The sequence below is a fragment of the Rattus rattus genome, chromosome 3 (assembly GCF_011064425.1).
Source record: "Rattus rattus isolate New Zealand chromosome 3, Rrattus_CSIRO_v1, whole genome shotgun sequence".
Taxonomy (NCBI): domain Eukaryota; kingdom Metazoa; phylum Chordata; class Mammalia; order Rodentia; family Muridae; genus Rattus; species Rattus rattus.
In genome coordinates this window covers 126023043-126045536 of record NC_046156.1, presented here as the reverse complement: position 1 = coordinate 126045536, position 22494 = coordinate 126023043, and the positions used below count along the sequence as shown (strand labels likewise).

Genomic DNA, 22494 nt, shown 5'->3' with positions numbered 1-22494 from the left:
TGTTTCTTAAAGGAAGACCAGGAAAGGACTCAGTTTCCAAACCAGACACTAGCTGGATACAAATCACACATAGGCCACTGGCAAAGTGAACTGTCTTTGGGGAATTGAGTTCCCATTAGAAGATAGTTCTATAACTATCTCTCCACATAGACTCAGTCATCCAGAGAGTGTAGTACTTCTGGGCCTGTTTGCCCTGCCTGCCTGTAGCTATTGGACTCACTATCCTTCAGATGGCTCTTCATTCTTTTTACCTCTAAGACAAACAAGAATAAATGCACATGGTAACAGATGTTAGTCCCGACACCACACACACACACACACACACACACACACACACACACACACACGAAAGAATCAGGAGACAAATGACTATTCAAGGACATTCCAAGTGTTACTGTTCTTCATCCTCTTCAATGTCTTTTTTATTTGATACCTTTCCTTCTCTTTTTGGTATGTGTATGTATGTACATGTGTTCATGCTGACATGTGTGCAGTGTACATGCATGAGCATGTCCACCTGGAGGCCACAAGTCAGTGTTGGATGTCATTCTTCAGATGCTGTCTGCCTTTGCTTTCGAGAAGAATTCTCTCATTGGCTTGGCGCTCACTGGATCTCCTGTCCCCACCTCCTCAGTCCCCAGGATTACAAGTGTGCACCACCAGACACGGCCTTCATGCTTTCATGGCAGGTGTTACACTGACTGAACCATTTCATCAGCATCTTCACGTACTCTTGTACTCCTCTCAGTCTAATCTTCGTATATTTTGTCCCTGTGTATGTCTGCCTATATTTCCCTAAGTCATAGTCTTCCTTACTCTTGTTTTTCTTTCTTCCCCCAGAATGAATAGGAAGCTCCATGGTTCTTTTGTTCACTGCAGTGGATTCTTGGGTTGGCTGCTCACATTACATTCTTTTTCGCTTTTCTAACCCCTCTGAAAATAAACACAAGGTGTCCTTGTCCTGGTTTGCCGTAATGCTGATGAAATATAATGTTTCCTTCCCCACTTTCGTGTTCATTCCCCTCCGTTTCTTCAGATTGGCTATCAGTATTTATCCCCAGAACATATGCTAACTGACAGAAAATGTCACAAGACCATAATTATTGCCCTGCTTGGTAGACTACAGGACAGGAGTGGCCAATCTGGAGGATGCTACCCCAAGCAGTTCTGAGAGACAAATCCAATAACCTTCACTGTAAATCCATGCTTGTGATTTTACTGTTGGTAATTTAATTATTGACAGCTATAAATATGCTAAGATATGACATTTTGAAACAGTTTGTATTAAATTGTCTTTTAACAGCAAATAAACTTGTTCTAGAGGCAAAACTACTAAGCCAGAACAACTCTACAACACATGCTGATTGTTTCCATTTTGTCTGGACTCAACACTGTTCAATTCTTCTAACAGATGCTTAAATTTTCCCCTAAACACTCACTAGTCATACAGCTATTGGGATAAGAACTGACAATGAAATTAAAAGATTCCTAAAATTCCTACTACGTGTTAAATGCTGTGCGGAGGGAGATGAGCCATGGGAGAATATGTACTTATATTCTGCCTTCAAAGTTCATATTCTTCTTTACAGAGATAAATTATACATGGGAGAATGCAGGATAATCTAATCCTTTGGGACAGAGATACTTTGTGGGAAAGTGTAATAGCAATGTAAGCCCCTATCACATTTTCTAACTCTATGAATGATGTCTTCTTTCTATCCTCTGAAGGAGGACTAGAACTTACATTCCAGGGCAGAACATCCATCTTTCTAACACACCCCCAAACAGAGCACATTGTACTTCTCTATGCCTTCTGCTAGACTATCCTTTTGGAGGTCACCTACCCACAGCTCAGCCTACTGTGAAAATCCATCCTTCCTGCCCCCTCCTCCCACTTTCTCCATTGTCACTATTCATCTCCCTCTTTGAACTGCAGGAGACCCCTAAGGATGGGAATAGTGGCTGGGGTTGACCAGATGGCTCGGGGATTATGACTCTTCATAGCTCTTTCAGAAGATGGAGTATAAGCTTGATACCTACATCAAGTGACTCACTATAACCTGTAACTCCAGCTCCCAAGATCAGACACTCTCTTCTGCTCCACAGTCACCCCTCACATGTGGCATATACTCACAAATGCATAGAAATGAAAATAAATTTTTAAATAAAAATGTGAAGTCCAGATGGTGACTATGTTCTTCTAATGCACAGTTCATTTTGTATAGTCTCACATGATGCTGTCTAGATATTGTAGCCACATAGCTTTCTTTCCTTCTGTTCTAACTAAACGCCATGCCTACCTCCTCCATTACTGTGATGCAAGTCCTCTGCCCTTTTGTGCCTTCCATGCTCTAAGATGACTGGCCATGATTTATCTCTCAGTCCCTTGCATCCCTGAGACCAACGATGAAATTTCAGCATCCCTACAAATGTGGTGCCCTTCTCCAGTACATCCTTTCATTGAAGCAGTAACAGTTCCCCCCCCATCCCCTTCTCTTCTTGAAATGGAGTAGATTAGCACTCTTATGCATTATATATGCTTGACCGCTTTAGTTGAGGAAGAACATCTTGCCCAACTTTTCTAGCCACTACTCTCTGCCAAACCAAGGACCTTTCGGAAAGCAGGTGCCCAAAAAGCACGTATTGAATTGAATTGAACTGAATTAAATCAGGACCTCCAGGAGCACTGTGACAAATCCAATTAGAGAGAATTATTGTTCCAAACCAGGAGTCTAATTACAGGAAACTTCCCCTATTTTTTTCATTTGAATCAATGGTCTGGTTTTATTGTTTGTTTTGATTTAATTTGTTTTTTTTTTACAATCTTCGTAGGATTTTGGGTAGCTAATCTTTCCTACCCCAATCTCTATATTAAGAAAAATGACTTCTAGAATAATGGATAGTTAGTGCAATATATTTGTTGATTGAGCCTTGGTAAATTTTTTCGTCCCATTCTTTTTCTTGTTGTTATTGTTGTTGGTAAACATTACATTTTTTTAGGGTGGTTGCAGTTTTATAGGAAAATCAAAGTGGTGACAGAGTTCAAGGTAACTACCACATTATCCTCTCCACACGGTCTCTAGGAGAAGTGAGCATTGTGTGGGTTAGAACGACTGAGCAGCATCAGCAGGGACTGGCCCAGCTTGCTTAGCAATGGCCCCAGTGGCCTTCATTCTACCATGTCCTCTTGGCTGGGACAGTTTCTCAGGCTGTATTTCCATCTGGAAGGAAGCGCTAAGGTTACTTAGGTGTACCGTAGAATGCTTTTCTTTGGGGATTTTGAGGTTGCTTAGGCCACTGCCTTTTCCACCCTTCTGTCTACAGAACTGGAATAGTTCAGACACGTGTAAAGCAGATTCTTGTGTCATGCTTTGCTGTGGGTATGTATGTTTTGCCTGCATGGATGTCTGTGCACTGAGTACATGCCTAGTGGAATTCAGAAGATGGTGTTGGGTCCCTGCAGTTAGAGGGACTTAGAGATAGTTGTGAGCTACTATTTGGGTCAGATGATTATGCAAAATGAAGCAAAGCCTTAGAGACCTGTCGCAGTTAAAAAAGAGCCCAAGAAGGAAATAGGCACAGACTAGCAAAGGAAAGGAAGACCAGAGATGGAGCAGGGAATAGAAAGAATAAGCCAGGCAGACTCAGGCCTGCTGTGTTAAGAGGTGGGCTGCACTCTGCCTTATGAAAAGAAATGTGTAGGGAGGTGATGGGAATATGTAAAAGTTTTGGAAATTTTCTGTAATCAAAAGCCATTGCCATATCTTGAACACATGATGACGAATAGTGCATGGGAGAAACAATTAATATAAGAGGCACAGAACCTAAAAATATATTTACAAAATCCTACAGAGCAGGGCTGTCTTGGGCTAGCTAAGAGGAGTTGCTTACCATATTAGAAGCGATTTAACTAAGGAATAAATACAGATTGCCTTTTATTTCATCTATAGGGAATATTGTGGATCAAAATAATGTAAAATATAACTTGAAACCATCTAAAATAAATAATAGATGAGATAATTCTGACCCATAAAAGTCAAAGTACAAAAATTGACTCGGACAATAGAATAAAATAAAAAATATTTAGCTAAGATTATAATAAACAGTGGGCAACGGGATGTATGTTAATACCTGCTATGTGACTAATAATTGATATGTAAATCAAATCTCAGCCAAAGGTAAACCTTTAAAACAAACCCAGAAAATCTAGTCTCCATAGATGTGACCCCATGAAAATTTGAAAAGGGATGTTGATAAAAGGAGTTCTGTAATGATAATTGTTTTATTTAAAAAAGAAAGAAAGGAAGAAAAAAAACACAAAAATGGGAAAGGATTAACTAAATATATAGGGAGATTTTTCCTTTCTGGAAGTGAACTTAAAAAAAATCTTTTTAAATGAAAATTTATCCATATTTACACGTTCTCTGATTTAAATTTTGGGTAGAACCAGAACATTATCAAGATACTAAAATGAAATGAGACTGTGATAATGGAACTGTGATCTGACAGTGCCAACCTGGCAGAGGTCCCCAGCTCAGCCTAAGCCATGGTAGGAACAGGGAATGTCTGGACAGAGAGGAGGGCACATAATCCCTTCCCTGGAGATCTTGATCAACACTTAGGTATTAATCTATTGTGTTCATGCCATTTTCTGTGAAACAAGAACATAAGATCCCTTGAGAAAAGGAATATCAGATAAAATCAAGTTCCAAAGGACGGAAGAATCATTTGTTTTAGGAACTACTTGACTTACCAATCTATTCATAAGCCAGAATTATTACAACAAAGGCTTTCCCACATTTGGGAACACAGTTAATAACAACAGCTCCATTCTGGGACAGAAACAGTGACATTGAAAGTTGACCTTTGACTTTTATCCCAAACTCATCCATTCTCACCCACAGGTACTCACCTTCTTTGAGTCCTTTGAGAAACCAAAATCCTTGCTTCCCAATGAGTTTGCTAATCAACTTTCTCTCACATCTTTCTGCTTCTCCATTTGGATAAGAATCCTTTCCACTGCTGGGGACCAAACCTAGGACTTTGAGCTACTCCCCTAACCCCTGGCAAGAGCCCTGGCAGTCTGCCTGCTAGCATTAATCAGGTGTAGTTCCTGGTCATTGGAGTAAATATTTAATACATCCTCAGACTAGCATCAGATTTAAGAAACTGCAGACAGGTTTTGGTGGTGGTAGTGGTTGGCTTTTGTTTGCGTTATAATTTATTTTATTTTTAATTACAATATAACTACAACATTTTCTCCTCCATCCACCCATTCCACATGCCCCTCTCCATTCCCTCTTAAATTTGTAGATTCTTTTTCTTACTAAATATGTATGTGAATAAATGTACTCTGCAGTCTGCAGAGTCTACTTAGTGTTGCTTGCATGATGTTTCTATGGCTGGCCACGTGGTCTTAGATAACCGAGTAGGCCATTCATCCCTGGGGAATACTGACTCTCCCTCTCAGTAGTCCGTCATTGCCTGGAGCTCTTCTTCTAGGGGTGGAACCCTATCACATTGTCCCCTCACCAACATGGCATGTCAGCTGGTGGTGTCTTTTCTTATTTTAATTTTTTGAGGTTACAATAGCATAGACTGAATAAAGAGATTTTAGGAGAGTAATGAATACTGCATATGAATTTTAATGTTCTTCTCAGAAGCCATAGGTTAACAAATTGAAAGCCCAAGAGTAGGATGCCCTTCAAGTTGTTGATCTGAGAACCCTCCCAAAATCTAAACAAACAAACAAACAAACGAACAAAAAAAAACATTGCCATTGCTTGGCCGCTCACCAGAACTTAATGGCAAGATCCTTTTGCTAAAGAAACCACAGACTTTGGCCATAGGACATCATAAATCAGGTTGACGCTGTCCTGACTGTGTGGTGATAAGCAAAAAGACAAACAAGCATGTGTTCTAGCGAAGGAGAAGGAGGGAATGAAGAGACAATGGGCTAATGATTTGAAAAATCTCAAGACCAAGACTATGGCTCAGTCAGTAAAGTGCTTACTCGCAAGCATGAAGACCTGAGTTCAATTCACTGGCTAGCCAGCCTAGCCTAATTGATGCGTTCCACATCAAAAGGAGACCTTGTCTCAAAGGAAGTAGATGGCTTTCTTTAGGATAAAACCCAATTCCAGTTCCTTCCACATGATATCACACACACACACACACACACACACACACACACACACACAGAGAGAGAGAGAGAGAGAGAGAGAGAGAGAGAGAGAGAGAGATTGAGGAAAATCTTAAAGAATTATAAATGGCAGTAAGAAATGTTAAAGAATAAAGGCTCCTGGGACTCAAAGTAGACAGGTCTTGAGATAATATCTTGCATAAACTATCTATCTCTTGGAATAAAAATAGAGGGAGAAGGGGCCAGCCAACAGCCAAGCAGAGGAAACAGCAGGTAGAAAGGTAGGTCAAGGTTCCCTTTGTCAAGAAGGTTGTGGGATATGGGGGGATATCTCTGCTGATTCCATCACTTTTCCTTGGAGATTTAGGAAGCTCTCACAGCCTGGAGTTGAGAATAGAGTGGAAAATAGCTCAAGATGCTTCAGAAATGGAAACCCCAATGCAGGTGCATTAATACAGAATTCCCTTAAATTCACGGCAAGAGTCACACAAATCATATAAGTGGCAAATTTTATGTCCTGTGCATTTCCTGCAGTAAGAAGTGGGTGGGACGAGAAGCGGTATTTCCCTACATTTCCCCTTGGCATGACTGCTGTTCTTTCCCGTATCAGACCCACGGGTGCTCCAGGGAAGAATGAGCAGTACAACATGGGGATGGTCGGCACGCATGGGCTGGAGACTTCGCATGCAGACACCTTTGGTGGCAGCATTTCAAGAGAAGGAACCTTGATGATCAGAGAGGTGAGTTGGGGCAACAGCTGTCAAAAGGAGGTACCTTCCTTAGCTGGGTTTCCTATTCAAACGTTTACATAGAATGCTTATAGCATGCTTTATAAGTGTGCTGGCTGAATGGGAGGATAGGAACCTGTGCGTCTAAGTGGATGAGTGATTTTAATTGTCTACCATCTTCTTTTCTGGGTCTTCCCAAGTTTCTGCAGAGTGACTTAATTATGCATTAGTCCCCATTCTTCAATAGGAGCTATGTAAATTTGATTATAAAATCTGAGCCTGAGGACATAAAACTGGAAAGCACAGATGTTCCCAACACCAGGAAAACAGAAGTGAATGGCCTTTCTTAATAGCAAGAGTAGTTTTGTGAATCTCTTCCCCCACGAATGGTTTTATTCTTATGGAATTCATATAAAATGCTCAGTAGTTCCAAGAAACTGTGCTAGAGAACAAAGAAAAACAGGAGTCAACTAAGACACAGATCTTTGGCATTTATTTGCACCTTTAAAATTTTGAGGGTTTTAAAAACACTTTGGTTATTTTCATGTGTATGGATGTTTTGCCTACATGTATGTCTGTGTACCAGGTGCGTGTCTAATGTCTGCAGAAGCCAGAAGAGGGTGTTGGATCTGCCTGGAGTTGCAGGCACTTGTGAGTTGCCATGTGGATTCTGGGAATGGAATCCCAGTCCTCTGGAAGAGCAGCCAGTGCTCTTAACTCTTGAGCCACCCTCCAGCCTTTAGGAAAGTTTTTTGGTTCATTAAATCTGGGAACGTGACTTTGTTTGGTGGGAAGCACATGTTCCCTTCCCCTGTCCTTGCGCTGAGCCCCCTGAGGTACCTTTGTTAACCTGAAGTGCCCTAAGAAATTAGAACCCATCTTCTCTTTTCATTTCATGCGAGTTTGAGGAAATAATGGCAAGTAACATTGAGAAATGTCACCACACATTCCCCTGTAAAACTTTGTAAGTGGGTTACAGAGCTAAATCCATGGATAAACTGCTTGCCACACGAGTGTGAAGACAAAGAATTTGGATCCGCAGGACCCACAAAAGAGCCAAGCAGGCAGAGCAGCCATTTGAAATCTCAGCACTCAGGAGACAGAGGCAGGGACTCCCTGGGCAATCTCCTTCCTCAGACTGGCCAGACTTGGTATCCCACTCCTGGGCTTTCAATTTGGTAACCTATTAGTTCTGGGTCTGGGGAGACCCTGCCACAACTAATAAAGGGGAGAGAAATCAAGTACAGTGCCTTGCATCAATTTTACACACACACACACACACACACACACACACACACACACACACACACACCTTCATAAATAATAGCATATGTTATATAAAATAGTTGAGAACATGGAACAGGCTAGTTAGTAAATATGAGTGTTTAATAAAAGTTCACTATTTTATCTCATTATCACCATAAACTCAGTCTTCTCTTGCTTCTTATCACAGCCCACTCCTCCTTCTAAAGCATGGACAGACAGACAGAATGGTCATCCTCTCTTTTCAAACATGACAGGGCTAAGAAACTCCATTTACAGACTTTACTCTCCAAAAAGGCAGAGGGCATAAGAAAGAAGCTGCACTTCCTAAATGAATAAAGCCTTTGAAGTAAAATTGGCAGTGCAGCTATGACTGGAAGACTGGTTTGCAGGGGAACTTGCTGGGATTTTTATTTTATGCCCCTGTCAAATCTTTCAAGTAGACTTTAAAGAATGCTTCCTCATATGCCTTCGAGGAAGAATGGGCTTGACTGCCAGCGCTTGCATATAAAGCTCTCAGGTGCCATGGGTAGGTTGTTTTAATACAGGGGCAGATAGTTTCTATCAGGAGAGCTTACCACACAAGAAAGGGTGATCTAGAGTGAGTTTCTCTTTGACTCCACGTAGAACCAGCCCAATTCCTAACATGCTTGAGTCTTTACAACAGAATCAGTAATTCCAAGAAGACATTTAGAGCCACATACTCATTTCTGTTGGCAACAACACCCAAATGAGTCCATATTATTCAAAGCTCCCAGCATTTGATGACTACAACCACCCACACTTTCAAAATCATGTGTACCTGTGTCCTATTGACATTGATTTGTTGACAACCCTCAGACCATTTGTCTTAGTTTCCACATTCAGCTCTTATCGAGTGTGGGATTTAAGGATTTTAGTTTCTCTCTCTCTCTCTCTCTCTCTCTCTCTATATATATATATATATATATATATATATATATATATGTGTGTGTGTGTGTGTATGTATGTATATGTATATATATATGTGTGTGTGTGTGTGTGTGTGTGTGTGTGTGCATGAATGAGGAGAGAGAGAGAGAGAGAGAGAGAGAGAGAGAGAGAGAGAGAGAGAGAACATATGGCCATGGGACCACCTTGAGGTCTTTTCCCAAGTGTCAACAACTTTCTTCTTTATTGAGACAAGGCTTCTCACTGGCTTGGAGCTTACCAAGTAAGCTAAGCCATCAGGCCAGTAAACTCAGTGGTCCACCTGTCTCTGCTTCCCAAACTCTGAGATTCCATGACTCTTGGGGATTTAACTCAGGGCTTCATGTGTGCAAGGCCAGCACCTTATTACCTAAGCCATTGCTTCAGCACCAAGTGCCGCTGGGCCTTAAAGTAAACTATTAATCAAGATACTTCAGATAGAGAGTAGAGGGGGAGGGAGGGAAGGAGAAAGGAGAGGAGAGAGGGAAGAAAGGAGAGGGGGGAAGAAATAGAGACTATAAGGAAGTAGTTTGTGTGATTACAGAGGACAAGAACTTCAGTTCTCCCTGCACCTGAGGTAGAATGAGGCCCAGTGCAAAGTGGGTAAAGAGGAGATGTCTCAGCTCAAGTAGTGAGCAGGACTGAGACTAGGCAAGTTGTGGGCTGCAGGGATGGCTCCTTGGATAAGAAACATTTGCCATATAAAGGATGAGGAGCTGCGTGTGAAACCCCAGAATCCATGTAAAGCCAGAATTGATTGTGTGCCAATGTAACCGATGTGCTTCTGTGGTGAAATGACAGGCAGAGACAGCAGAATCCTCAGAGGCTTGTGCTTCCACTTGCCTAGATTACACACCACTACCCAACAAGAAGTTGTCTGACTACGGCAGAGGGTGAGGACTATCACCCACGACTGTTCTTTGAGCTCTCTAGGCATGCCTTAGCTTGTGAACCCACACTCACAAATACAACCACTCATATCACACACAAGATCTATTTTAAACATTTCTTCTTCTGCCTTTGGTTCTATTCTGGACCTCTAGCCTCCTGCTAGCCCCAGAGAATGATAATCCCCCTCCCAACTTCACCAATTCAAACGTTCACGTTCTTGATGCTCAGAAACAATGCGGCAGGCACGCCTAGAAATAATTTTTAATCTGGGCAGCTGGTGGTTCAGTTAAGTTGATACATAAGATCAACTATCAGATGAGCCTCGCGGTTTGAAAAGAGATCTATTTAAAACACGTGTGTTTAAAAAAATTAATTCAGGCTAGAGTAAAAGGAAAGAAAATTTACAAACTTAAATTTTATCTTGTGATAAGATTTAGCTTATTGGATACTATGGGTTCACTGCCACAGGATGGGCATCAGACATGCACTCAGCTTATTCTTATGAGAATAGAAATGAGAGCTCTAAAAGACTACACAGGATCCTGGTGTGGCTGTTCCTGAGAGGTTCCATCAGCTCGGACCAATACAGATGCAGATACTCACAGCCAACCATAGGACTGAGCCAATGGAAGAGCTAGGGGAAGGACTGAAGGAACTAAAAGGGATTGGAAAATAAATGAATGAATGAATGAATGAATGAATGAATGAATGAATGAATGGCTATACTGGCCATGCCACCTATGACTGCCCCATGCATAATGCCCTGATGCACTCCCTGGCTGCTGTCCTCCTGCTTCCTCCTGTCTTACCTCACCCCTCGAAGGAGCCATTTTCCACTGCCACACCAGACAGCTCTTACCAGCCATCTCATCTCCTAGAAATGCTAGTTTGCTTTTCTTATTCCCGTCTATTCTTTTCTGCCTTGGCTCTCTCCCTTCTAGAAGCCTTTCCTGGCAGTCAATGATAATAGCGCTTTCCTGAAGCTCTTCACACCCTCTCCAGGATCCCTCCACCCACCCAATAGAGGGAGAATACTAGTTTGTACCATGCAGTCTTGTATTATAAGTAAAAAAGAAAGAACGCACTTTCCCAGAGTTTGGGGGTGGGGCGTGAGGAGTGGGGAGTTGTAGATACACACAAAGAAGAGTTGAAATTCACAAACTATTTATATTCATACTCCATGGAAGGAACTAAAACATAGTTAGTAGGGTTCTTGTGCAGGGTTAGAAGCAGAAACTAGAGAGAGACAAGGGCTTTGGTAGCTCCCCCATGCACTCTGCCCTCACCTTTGCTTGCCTCCTGCCCTTCCTGTCTCTCCACGGACCCCTTTTCTTCCCCTCTGCATCCTTGTATTCTCATCTCTTCTTGCTCCATTACGAGATCTTCACCATAGCCCAGTTGGGCTGCTGGCAGAGATTGGTCCCCATCTCTCAGTCTACACGGTCATTACCTCAGGAATTCCATCCCACTTGTGGCAGGTTTCCTCTCCTGGTCCAATAAGCTACGACAGTAGCTCTCATTGGAACAGTGCACCCCAGAGCAGCTGTACTCCATCAGACCATCAGGACTTAAAGCCTCACTTGAGAAGAGTCTGTTGGCTGTCCTGCACTGTCCTTTTTCCATCTGTAAGGTGGTGCTGAGGAAAGCTAGCCCACAGTGTTCCTATGAGGACTTGGGGGCACATGGTGTAGTGTTTGAGGCAATACCTGGCATATGTGAAAATACAGAGTATATTTGTGGTCCTCCTCCTGGGAATGATGAGCTTATCAAAATCAGAGAGGATGGGATTCTCTTAATGAGATTCAAGAACGCAGGACTGTTGTTCAATTTCCTTTGTGCTCCTAGGAGAGAGCCTAGAGCACAGAAAGTATTTGATGAAAAGATGCTGCTTGATGGGATGAAGGGGTGATGACTCAGAAATGACCGAATTCAAGGGTCATTGCTTCAGGCTTTTCCATCTCTGAGATACACCCTAGCTAGCCCTTCAAGTCTTTCCTTAATAACCAGTGTATCTTCATCAGTTTTGAGGCCTGGAAGAAAATGCCACTGACACAAGAGAAACTTAAAAATCCTCAAGTGACAAGGTGTGATTTATGCTCTGGGGAAATTGGGGGGAAATGTCAAAAGGCTTTTCAGTACAGAACGGAAGGTGGGAGGAGGAAAGAGCTGTTTAGCACATAGACAAAGCAAGGACGCTAAGATGGATGGAGAGAGAGCTGAGCTGCCTAAATGTCACCTAGAAGATGAAATGCTCAACGCTGAGAATATGAACCCATGTTAGCTCTCAATAAACACTGCGACAAAATGAATTGAGGAGTGGACCCTCACTGGGACAGTTTGTAGTCCAGGAAACTGATGACACTAAGCTTAGCAGACATTTATCAAGCTTCCTTAAGTATGAATCACACACCTACCCTTGAGAGCTTGGGTATGTTCTGTCTCATGCACACTAAAGAAGTGGCTACTTGCATTTTCAGACAGAGGCAAGTGCAGGCCAGACTCTGTACACTCAAGACAGAGTCTGGGGAAAGCTGAATATGGTCCTTTCTTTTCTTTTCACTCTAGCCATGTATCTGAGCAAAGCTCCTTAGAAAAGGAAGGGTTTCGTTTGGCTCAGGGTATGAGGAAATAGAGTGTACCATTTGAGGTAGGGAAGACCCTGGTGGGAGGTGGGTGAGATTGCATGGCATCCACTGTCAACTGTGTGTGTGTGTGTGTGTGTGTGTGTGTGTGTGTGTGTGTGTGTGTGTGTGTGTGTGTATTTGGCTGAGGTACTCATTAGGCTTTCCCATCCATTCCCTCTGCCTACCCAGGACACACTTAGGGTAGATTTTCCTTCCTCAGTCAAAGCTATCTGAAAACACCCTCTCACGTACACACCCAAAGATGAGTCTTCTAGGTGATTCCAAATCTAGTCAGGTTGAGGATGAAGGCTAAGCATCATTCTAGACCAAAGAAACAGCATACACTTTTGCCAATACCAACCCCAGAGGATGGGGAACATATCTGCCACATTCCCCGCTCTTCTGTGTTAAGCAAACTGTTCCATATGTAATAGGCATTCAGCAATGCTGAGCTAAGCGATGATGGAGAGAGAAAGGAGGCAAGGGGTGTGTGAAAGGAAGCAGGAGGGAAATCACTACTTGGGTCTGCCCTAAAGAATCCCCAGTGAAATAGGTCCATACTCAGTGGAACGGGCAGAGCTGTGCACAACAAAGGGCTTGGTTAGCAATTGGGACAAACCACAGAACAGGGGAAAGATTCACCAGTGTGCTGATGTCTAGAATATGTAAGGAACTCAGAAACCTCAATAGAAAAATAATAATTTATAAATGAACAACAGGGATTTCTTGAAAGAACATATGTAAATGGCTATTGAACACATGGAAATCATTCAAAATCATTGGTTGTCCAGATGTAAATCAAAACTAAAATCAAAAACTAAATCAGAATGGCTCTTATCACAAAGACTCAAAAGTAGCAGGTGCTAGCAAGGGTGGGGAGAAAGGGACTCTGCATATTCTTGATGTGATATCATTTAATAGTTAAAAATAGAACTACCACATGATCCATGATCCGGCAGTCCCACTGCTGGGAGACTCTCCAAAGCAAATGAAATCAATATGTCAATGTGCTGTCTGCATGCATATGTCAGCACTACTCACACCTGCCAAAGAGTGAAAACCACCTTCTCACCCATCACCTTACCAATGGATGGAGAAACTGTAGTCCGGACGTAAAAGGCAAAACCATTTAGCCATTTGAAGCATGAGATCCTGTTCTTTAAGGCATGATAGTTGGTATTGGGGACCTACACACCAAGTGAAATAGTACCACATGATCTCTCTCATATCTGAGAACTAAAGCAGTGATCTCACCCAAGCTGAGAATGGAACAGTTGTTGCCGGAGGGTGGGGCAGAGCAGAGGGTGAGACATGGAAAATGGTTGATCTGCAGGTACTAAGTTACCCTTAGATAGGAGCGGGGGGGGGGGGGTGTTACAAAACTAGCCAATTTGATGTACTGGGTTTGGGGTTTTCTTTTCACTCTTTTTGTTCTCTTGGATTTAGGGAGGTGGCTGATCTCAGGAGGAGTGGTTTTAAAGCATCTAATTCCTGCAATCCTATCAATAACAATTTTAGAGTTTAATCATAGAACATGTGTATATTGGCACATAGAACATGTGCCTTTATTTTCAAATAATCTGCTAGAGCATTTCTATGTCTTGGGACGCCTGTCAAGTGTGCCTAATCGTTGTTTGACCTGATCACTGACAAAGAACCCTATGAGTTGGGTAAATAACATCTCTGTGTTTTCTTGAAACACACAGATTTTTCTTTGAGGGAGGTGTATGTTGGTATCACTTTAGCCCAATGCTTTTCAAATGAATTTGGGTGATTGTTTCAATATAATCTGACAATATGTTCTGTACACACACGCGCACACACACACACACACACACACACTGCAGAGCAGCTCTAACTTTGCCTCCATCTGTGGCATCCTTTATATATTAGCATAATGAAAGTCAGTCCACTAACTAAATATTAACAAGGCTTAATGTCATCATTTTCTTAGGCAAAATAGAAACTTCTGTACTATCATCCTATACTCTCCAGTAAATCAGTTTAGAGCCTGTTAGGTCTAGGATGTGTGGAATAACAGCACTCCAGAATATGCACGCTCTCTAATGGCCCGTATGTGTTGTATCCCTCAGACGGCTGAAGAGAAGAAGCGATCTGGCCACAGTGACAGTAATGGCTTCGCGGGTCACATCAATCTCCCAGACCTTGTGCAGCAGAGCCATTCACCAGCCGGGACTCCCACTGAGGGCCTGGGCCGTGTCTCCACTCATTCCCAGGAGATGGACACTGGAGCTGAAGTAGGTGCCAAGGTGCCAGGAAGTAGTCATGAGTAGTCATGTTGTCCTCCATGGGACTCTACACATTGATAACTTAAACAATCAGGCTTTGCCAGACTCTCTGAAACGTGTTCAGTTGGTTTCTGCTATGTGGCTGCCTCTACCAATATTTACAGAAACCATAGAAACGACAGGTTCTCATTTATCGTCTGGCCCAATTCCTGTGTTATGGACTTGAGAGTTGTAAAATTCAGAGAGGTCAGATGACTTGTCCAGGACATACAGCTAGTTTAGCACAGTGCTTGAGCCAGAACGTGGCCCGCCTGTGTCACAAACCCATGGGAGAAACTACAAAGTAGTGAGACTCCCAGGCCAACAGTTGTGACTCATATTCACATTGATTTGTTCAACCTAAGCTTGACCTGAAGAAAGGGAAGCTGAAATGTTTTGTTTTTGAAAGATAGGTTCCTGATGTTTAATGGATAAAAGATTGGTTCCTTCTCCAAGTTGCACCAGGAAGAGGAAATGAAATGTCTTTCCCATGTGGAAGCAGACCTAGGAGTCTGAGGGAGCACAGCCAGTTCTTAGACATTGTTGAATGAATTGAAGACTGTGCCATGTTTCATGGTAGTCCCGAGACTAACACACAAGGCCTTAGTATTTTTATAGAACGTGTATCTGGTTGTGGTTGACATTACGCACACACTGAATTTCTGTGAGGCTCATGCTCTTATGATGCCCCAAGAGCAAGAAAGAACCCGTGAGCATCTTGAAAAGCTCAGCTTCATTCAGTGTGGGCAGATGTTTCACCCAAAGCCTGCCCTCTATCAGTACCAAGGAGGGCCCCTGCGGAACAGAACTTTGGTTCAAACGCTGCTGCTCTCCCAGCTGAAAGAGGAAATGTTTTACCACCTCCTTCATAGACTTTTAGGGATGAAAGAGAAAACATGCAATGTTTGGGGAGGGACATTTACCTGGGGAGGAGGAAAGGAATTTGATGCAGAAGGGTAGAGGGAAAATCTTGAAGGTAATTAGAACTGGACCTTGGTGAGCTAGGAATGTTGATTTATTTTTAAATAAGACTCTAATAACAAAACAAAAAGTAATGTCTAAAACAGGAACACCCACAAAGAGTTCTCACGGTGCTGAACGCTGGAGTGTTTGTGATAGTAAAAGGATGAGCAGGGAGCTTGCAGCTGTCTCTGTTGGTAAAGTGTCTGCCTCACAACCATGAAGAGCTGAGTTCTGATGCATGTAAACATGTGGTGGCAGAGGGCTGTACCCCAGCACCAGAGGTGGGGGAGAGCAGAAACAGTCTCATTGGCCGGCCAAGCCAAATGGATGAGCTGTGGGCTCAAAGAGTCTGTCTCATAGAATAAGGCAGATGAGTTATCAAGGAAGACACTCAACAGGAACCTCTACCCCCCACATACTCATGTGTACACATCTCACATACACATGTATATGTGCATGTATGCATGTGTGTGCGCACACACACACACACACACACACACACACACACACACAAGATGGGTACGTAGAAGGGAAGAAGCTAACAGACAAAACAGGCAAATAATTATAACACCTCTTTTGACAACATCCAATTACATTATGACATCAAATGCTAATATCAAATATATTTTCCCTAATCTAGTTCTGACTTCATGCCTATGGTGTGGTCTAAGCCCTTGGGACTTATTAAGCCCTCTAGGACTATTGCATATAAACTCAGTGACTCTACCAATTCCCCACGTAAAGCATGTGACATAAGCATCTCCTTAAGCCACTGAGGGAAGGAAACATCATGATCTCTGATTAAAGGAGTTAACGCTGTTAGAGCTGATTCAAGTCCACATGTACCATCAGGCCAGAATGGAAGGGCCAAAGGCTACCTTCCATGAGGGGATCTCTTGAACTGACTGTTCTGGGCTGGAGTATTGCTATGGCAACATGCCTTAGATTTTGCTTTTCTTAAGACCATTTGGTCAATGCATGATGACTTGACTTAAAAGTAGAAATAAGTCCTGGAGGCATAATGGCCAATAACAGTAATCCAGATAGCAAGGTGCCCCCTGCCATCCGAAATGTAACTTTCTTCCTGAAGCGCCCATGGTCTGATCACTAATGAAGCCCTATGCGCACACGGTGTATGCGCACACGGTGTATGCACACACGATGTCTGGAAAGTCCCAGAACTGGAAAGAGACTAAACAGAGGCCTAGCGACTCTCGGCTTCTAGGGAGTGGGAACGAGACCACAGTCTGTAGTCACTGTCACGGCTGGGCAAAACAAGATCAGTGCCACCTGTCCCACCACCTGTCCCTGCCATGCTAACTTCTCCTCTTACTTTTTGATCAGTATGGTATGGGGAGCAGCACCAAAGCCTCCTTCACCCCCTTCGTGGACCCTAGAGTGTACCAGACATCGCCCACTGATGAAGATGAAGAGGATGATGAGTCTTCGGCTGCTGGTGAGCAGGCTGGCCCTGGTGACTTTTAGGGACAAGCATCCTTTCCAGTACAGCCCAGTAACAAAACCCATCAAGGCAGAGGTTAAACCATTTATTGCTTACACTTTCCCTGTCCTGAGATAAAGATATTTTAAAATGTATTATTTTGTGGAATTCCTAAAGCAAATTACTTTCCTTCTCCCCTCTCCCACTCCTGATTTTTTTCTATCATGTTTCTGGAAGAAACCCAGAGGTATCCCAGGACACTAGGAAAAGCCGCCCTGCAGCGATCCCGAGACTTACCGCGTAGTTCTCAAAAACAGTTTCTGGGTATACTGCTCTGCTCAAAATGGTGTGGTGCTGAACACTCAGTCCATGAATGCGTGTTGAGCTGTGTGGAGCACTAGGTGTGCGCTCCCAGTGCAAGTCTGGCTCACTAAGAGGATGGCCTTGCTTCTTTGACTTCTGCAACTTACTAATCCTTGGATCTCAGAAAGGAACCATTCCTTGCTTGTAATTACAGGAATGGCATATTTGTATCTGTGAGATTAGTATTAATTTTCTATACCATTCAAAGGAGTGCCTGTAAACCTGTTTTGCTAATGAACAAAATACTGCTTCTGCAAAGGATATGCTTTGTCCTACGGAAGAATATAAACTAGGTATTGGCTCATAGTTCCCATGCCTTTGCTATGACGTAGCCCAAGCCAAGCCCTTCCTCCATACTTCCACTGGCTGCCTGTTAAGATGCTATTGACCTCTCTAATTCTTTCTCTCAAAGCCCTGTTTACTAGCGAACTTCTTAGGCAAGAACAGGCCAAACTCAATGAAGCGAGGAAGATTTCAGTGGTAAATGTGAACCCAACGAACATTCGCCCTCACAGTGACACACCGGAAATCAGAAAGTACAAGAAACGATTCAATTCCGAAATACTCTGTGCAGCTCTGTGGGGTACGTTGGTAGCTTTTGTATGTTTGTTTGTTTGCTTTGTTTTTCCACTCAAGTCAGTTTACCTTCAAGTATGAGATACTATTACCTCTTATCATCAGAACGTACTAGGAGAATCATAGATGTTAGGGAACTGACATAGGACTGCCTAAGGAGTGAGCAAATGTAGATTATACGTAGAAAGCCCTGGTATTCAAGGTAGCACTTAGATTAATGGTCAAGTAAATATCAACACAGAGCTAGCCACCACTTGATGCACAGCCACTCTATGTGAAGCCATGGCACCCCACATTCTATCTCTGTGACTCATGCAGTATCCTGCAAGGGTCTAATGCCGTTCATTACCTTCACTTCACAGCTGAAAGGCAAGCCCAGCGTAGTTCATTGACTTGCCCAGGGCTGCGCCATCAGCAGTAATTGGGTAAAATTTAAACAGCAAAGGATGAGGCTTCCTTTCGGGTTGAAAGCATCAGTGTGGTGTTTTCATCGAGTAGATCTGCAGATATTAGCCGGATTCAAACTCACTATGGGCATGGGGAGAGTTTACCAAAGTCTTGGTCTCTATTACTCACAGCACCATAGGAAGATCAGCATGGGGTGCACCTGAACCCATCCCCACTGCCATGCTTGGATGGGGACAGCATGGTTTTATAAGGCTAAGGGCATTTGCCATGTCAGCAGGAAGGGATATTGAAACCTGGAAATTGTTCCACATGAGGCACAATGGCTCTTTAGAGAACAAAATAACCACATTAAACGTGGTAGTAATTGACAAGTGGACAGGCTGGTTTTCAGAAGATAGAAATGTACCAAGAGATGTCCAAGCTCTACTGCACAGTGACTCCCTCAAGTAGGTACATTTTAATAAGTGGATGACTAATTTGTTTAGCTATGGAATTTTAGGGTAATAATTACGTAGATGAAATGATGTATCTGCCAGCTTTAGGATAAGGAATACTGCCTGCAAGGGTGCTAGGGTAGAACTGGGTAACTGAGAACTCTTTAAAATCAATAGTCCTGTGACTCAGCTTCTCATGAACTGGTTTATCATTTCCCTGATCAGAAAAAAACAGACCCATCAGTGTGTATGCAAATCGGAGCAAGGGCTTCCATGCTGGTAAGAGTGTAGAAGTGGTGCCTTCTGTGTTTTGAAGGTAGATAGGTTAGCTGCCTCAGAAATCACTGGACGAATAGGTAGGTACTGGGGTAGGAGGTGCTCTAGGAAGCAATAAGTGTGGTACATAGGGAGCAGAAGGAAGAGGAGACCCTCCATAAAGGGGGAAATGAACACATTTGCTGACTTGCACATCTCTGCCTAAGGCTCCTCTTGGCAAGTACTCTCTGAGCTGAGTAATAAATGGATAGGTGAGATGTATTGCTGCCTCCACTCTACAGAATGAAACTGTAGTTCCGTCCCCAGAGGAACTGAGGTAACACATGAGCTCTACACTGTCTAACCTAGCAGCTACCTGCTTATGTGAGCATGAAACCGTTCTCTGGGTGGCATAGGGTTAAGCCCCATACGAGGTCAGTCCTTGAGTGCTTCTTAAATTTGCAGGTGTGAACCTTCTGGTGGGGACTGAAAATGGCCTGATGCTTTTGGACAGAAGCGGCCAAGGCAAAGTCTACAACCTCATCAACCGGAGGCGATTTCAGCAGATGGACGTGCTAGAAGGACTCAACGTTCTTGTCACGATATCAGGTGTGTTACTAAGTTGACCTGACTCCCAGGTGTGCCCAGGTGAGAAGGTGACATACTGGTCTCTGAAGAAGCCCTGCCTAACCAAACGCAGGAGATGTACAGTGCTGTAGATGTGGGGAGATCACCCACATGCACTATACTGCTATATGCACTAAAATGCACTTTAATGGGTGTGACTGCCCAGGAAGATTTACCTGTGCTTTAAACCTGCATGAGGCAGACCTGTATCATAAAAGCTGTGTATTTTGGCCTTTACCTTCCTTAAAACTCTGCAAGAATTTTCTTAAGCTGTCTGGACTGCTGTTACTACCATACTCTCATAAGAGAATGTCAAAATCTAAGCTTCTGGAGGGGAATTAGTAAGCAAACATTTCTTTACTCTTTATTTTCTGAAAACATCTGCTTATAGTCCACTAATGTTCTAAGATGGACAGTTGCAGTAGTGGATAGCCAATTCTACAAGGAGAATGGATTACCGACATCCTACCCGGTGTAGTTTTACAATATTGATATCTTTTTTAAAGATATCTAGTTTATGAGGAAAGGACTTTGTTAGACAACAAGTAAGCCTCATTGCTAACAAGTCAAAAATATAACTGGGGTCTATGCTTATTGACAAGAAGGTGTTTTTACTTCCCAATGCTGTTTGAACAAATCGCCCTCTTCCCTTTTACGTCATCAGCTATGAAATCAACAGTACCCCTTATGTGTCAGAACCACCCAGAAGATGTGAACACACAAGCTGCCCCTAGACCAGGGTCAGAATCTCTGGGGTAAGGTGCAGACATTCAGCATTGATGGCTCTGGCACATGCCCATCATACAGTCCAGTTTATGAGCTCTACTTTTCCTCTTTACTATGAAAAGAGACCCCACAGGGCTTCTGGGTTGAACCTTGAAGATGAAAGTCTCACTCACCAGGTGTGCTTGTAGTTTGAGAAAAATGCAGTCCCTTAGCACATCATCCCCCTGTGTTCTACCTGTCTACTTACTGTTTAGAGTTTTAATCATTGCAAATTAAAGTTAATCAAGTAAATTGTTCTTGTACTATGATTTGCACTGAGTTCCGTATGGTCTTTGTGACTAGTTGCTTTCTTGGTTACTACACTCCCATATCAAAACTGAAACCTCACAGAAAGTTAAAGTTCAGGCTAGTGACTGTCTTCATCCTTCAGGGTATAGCCATATCCTCTTATATAAAGGGAGAAAAGAGATAATAAAATAAGAAGGAAGATTCTGGAACAGCTCGGTTCCTATTGGCACCGGAAAGACGGAACACAGCCCCGCCCCACTGTGGCTCTCCTAAGCACCTGGGCTCTAGGCTTCTGCTGACAATGAGTAAGCAACAGCTGTGCTCAGCTTCCCAGGGTTTAAGTCTCATTGCACTCCGCTGTCAAGCCAGTGAAAGATGCGCTCATGAATTCCGTTCCTCTAGTACATATCCCATCTGTAGACCATAAAACCTCCTTAAAGGCGATGGAAAATATCTGAGAAATAAAATCCACAAGCCTAAATTTCTCATTAAGAAAGAGCCACAGAAGTGTGCGTTTCCCCTGTGGTATGCAGATAATCTAATAGAGTGGATTCATTTTCCTTTCCATAAAGTCTTCTGTGCCATCAACCTGGTGTTTTATCGTTCTGAGAATGCGTTGAATCGCTTTAACCTTTTTCTGAATTCCGAGTCCTCATCTTTTATTTTCTTCTTTGATGTTTTTATTTAATATTCTTTTTGATGACCTCAGCACCATAACTTTGTCTAATATCATCCCCTAAACTCAGATAGCTTTACTGAATTTGTTTCTCTGTCTTCTGGTCCGTTCTTTTGTCTTACAGTTATTTATATAAAATTGTTAGCAGTTGTCTTTGATGTAGCAGGGAAAACAAAGAGAATAGAGTGAAAGTGACAGCAGATACACGTAGGTAGGCTAAAATGTCCACTTGCTAACACTCCATCAAGACTGGATCTAGGATGTTCTGGAACTCTGTTACAGAGTTAGGACTTACCAAGTTCAGCAGACCAGCTTGTGCAAATAAGAAATCACTTAAAAGTAAAAAGTACAATTTGTGGATTTTGGTGAAAATATTAGGGTCTATCTTTACAAGTCCTGACAGAAGTAACAGTGGGGAAGAGCTAGGAACCCTGACTAGTCTGCCCTCACAGACACACAGAAGCCAGCAGGAGTCCAGAGGAGGTACGGGAGAAAAGAGAGAAGGCTATCACAGACCATCAACTTAAAACTCTTGTTTCAACAGGAAAGAAGAATAAGCTCCGGGTGTACTATCTCTCATGGTTAAGAAACAGAATCCTGCACAACGACCCAGAAGTGGAAAAGAAGCAGGGTTGGATCACCGTCGGAGACTTGGAAGGCTGTATCCATTACAAAGTCGGTGAGTCTCCACTCCACACACAGAATTCCACCCACACTCGGTCCCTACCGCTTGATTAAATTTATTCATTGCTTTCTGTCTGCTCTTGACGGCATATGTATCACCAGTTCACCAGTTTAAGATGCTGCTGGACCCTAAAGTATATTTTAATTATTCCCCCAAAAGTTAGACTGA

At 42.9% G+C, this 22494-nt stretch overlaps 1 protein-coding gene across 1 annotated transcript in view; it reads left to right on the top strand.

The window, feature by feature from the left end:
* Tnik (TRAF2 and NCK interacting kinase) overlaps nt 1-22494 on the top strand; it is a 392340-nt gene that overhangs the window by 353560 nt on the left and 16286 nt on the right. The window contains 6 exon segments of the mRNA XM_032898578.1: nt 6753-6882; nt 14690-14854; nt 17192-17303; nt 18064-18234; nt 19790-19933; nt 22186-22320. Coding sequence (XP_032754469.1) covers nt 6753-6882; nt 14690-14854; nt 17192-17303; nt 18064-18234; nt 19790-19933; nt 22186-22320 — 857 coding nt within the window.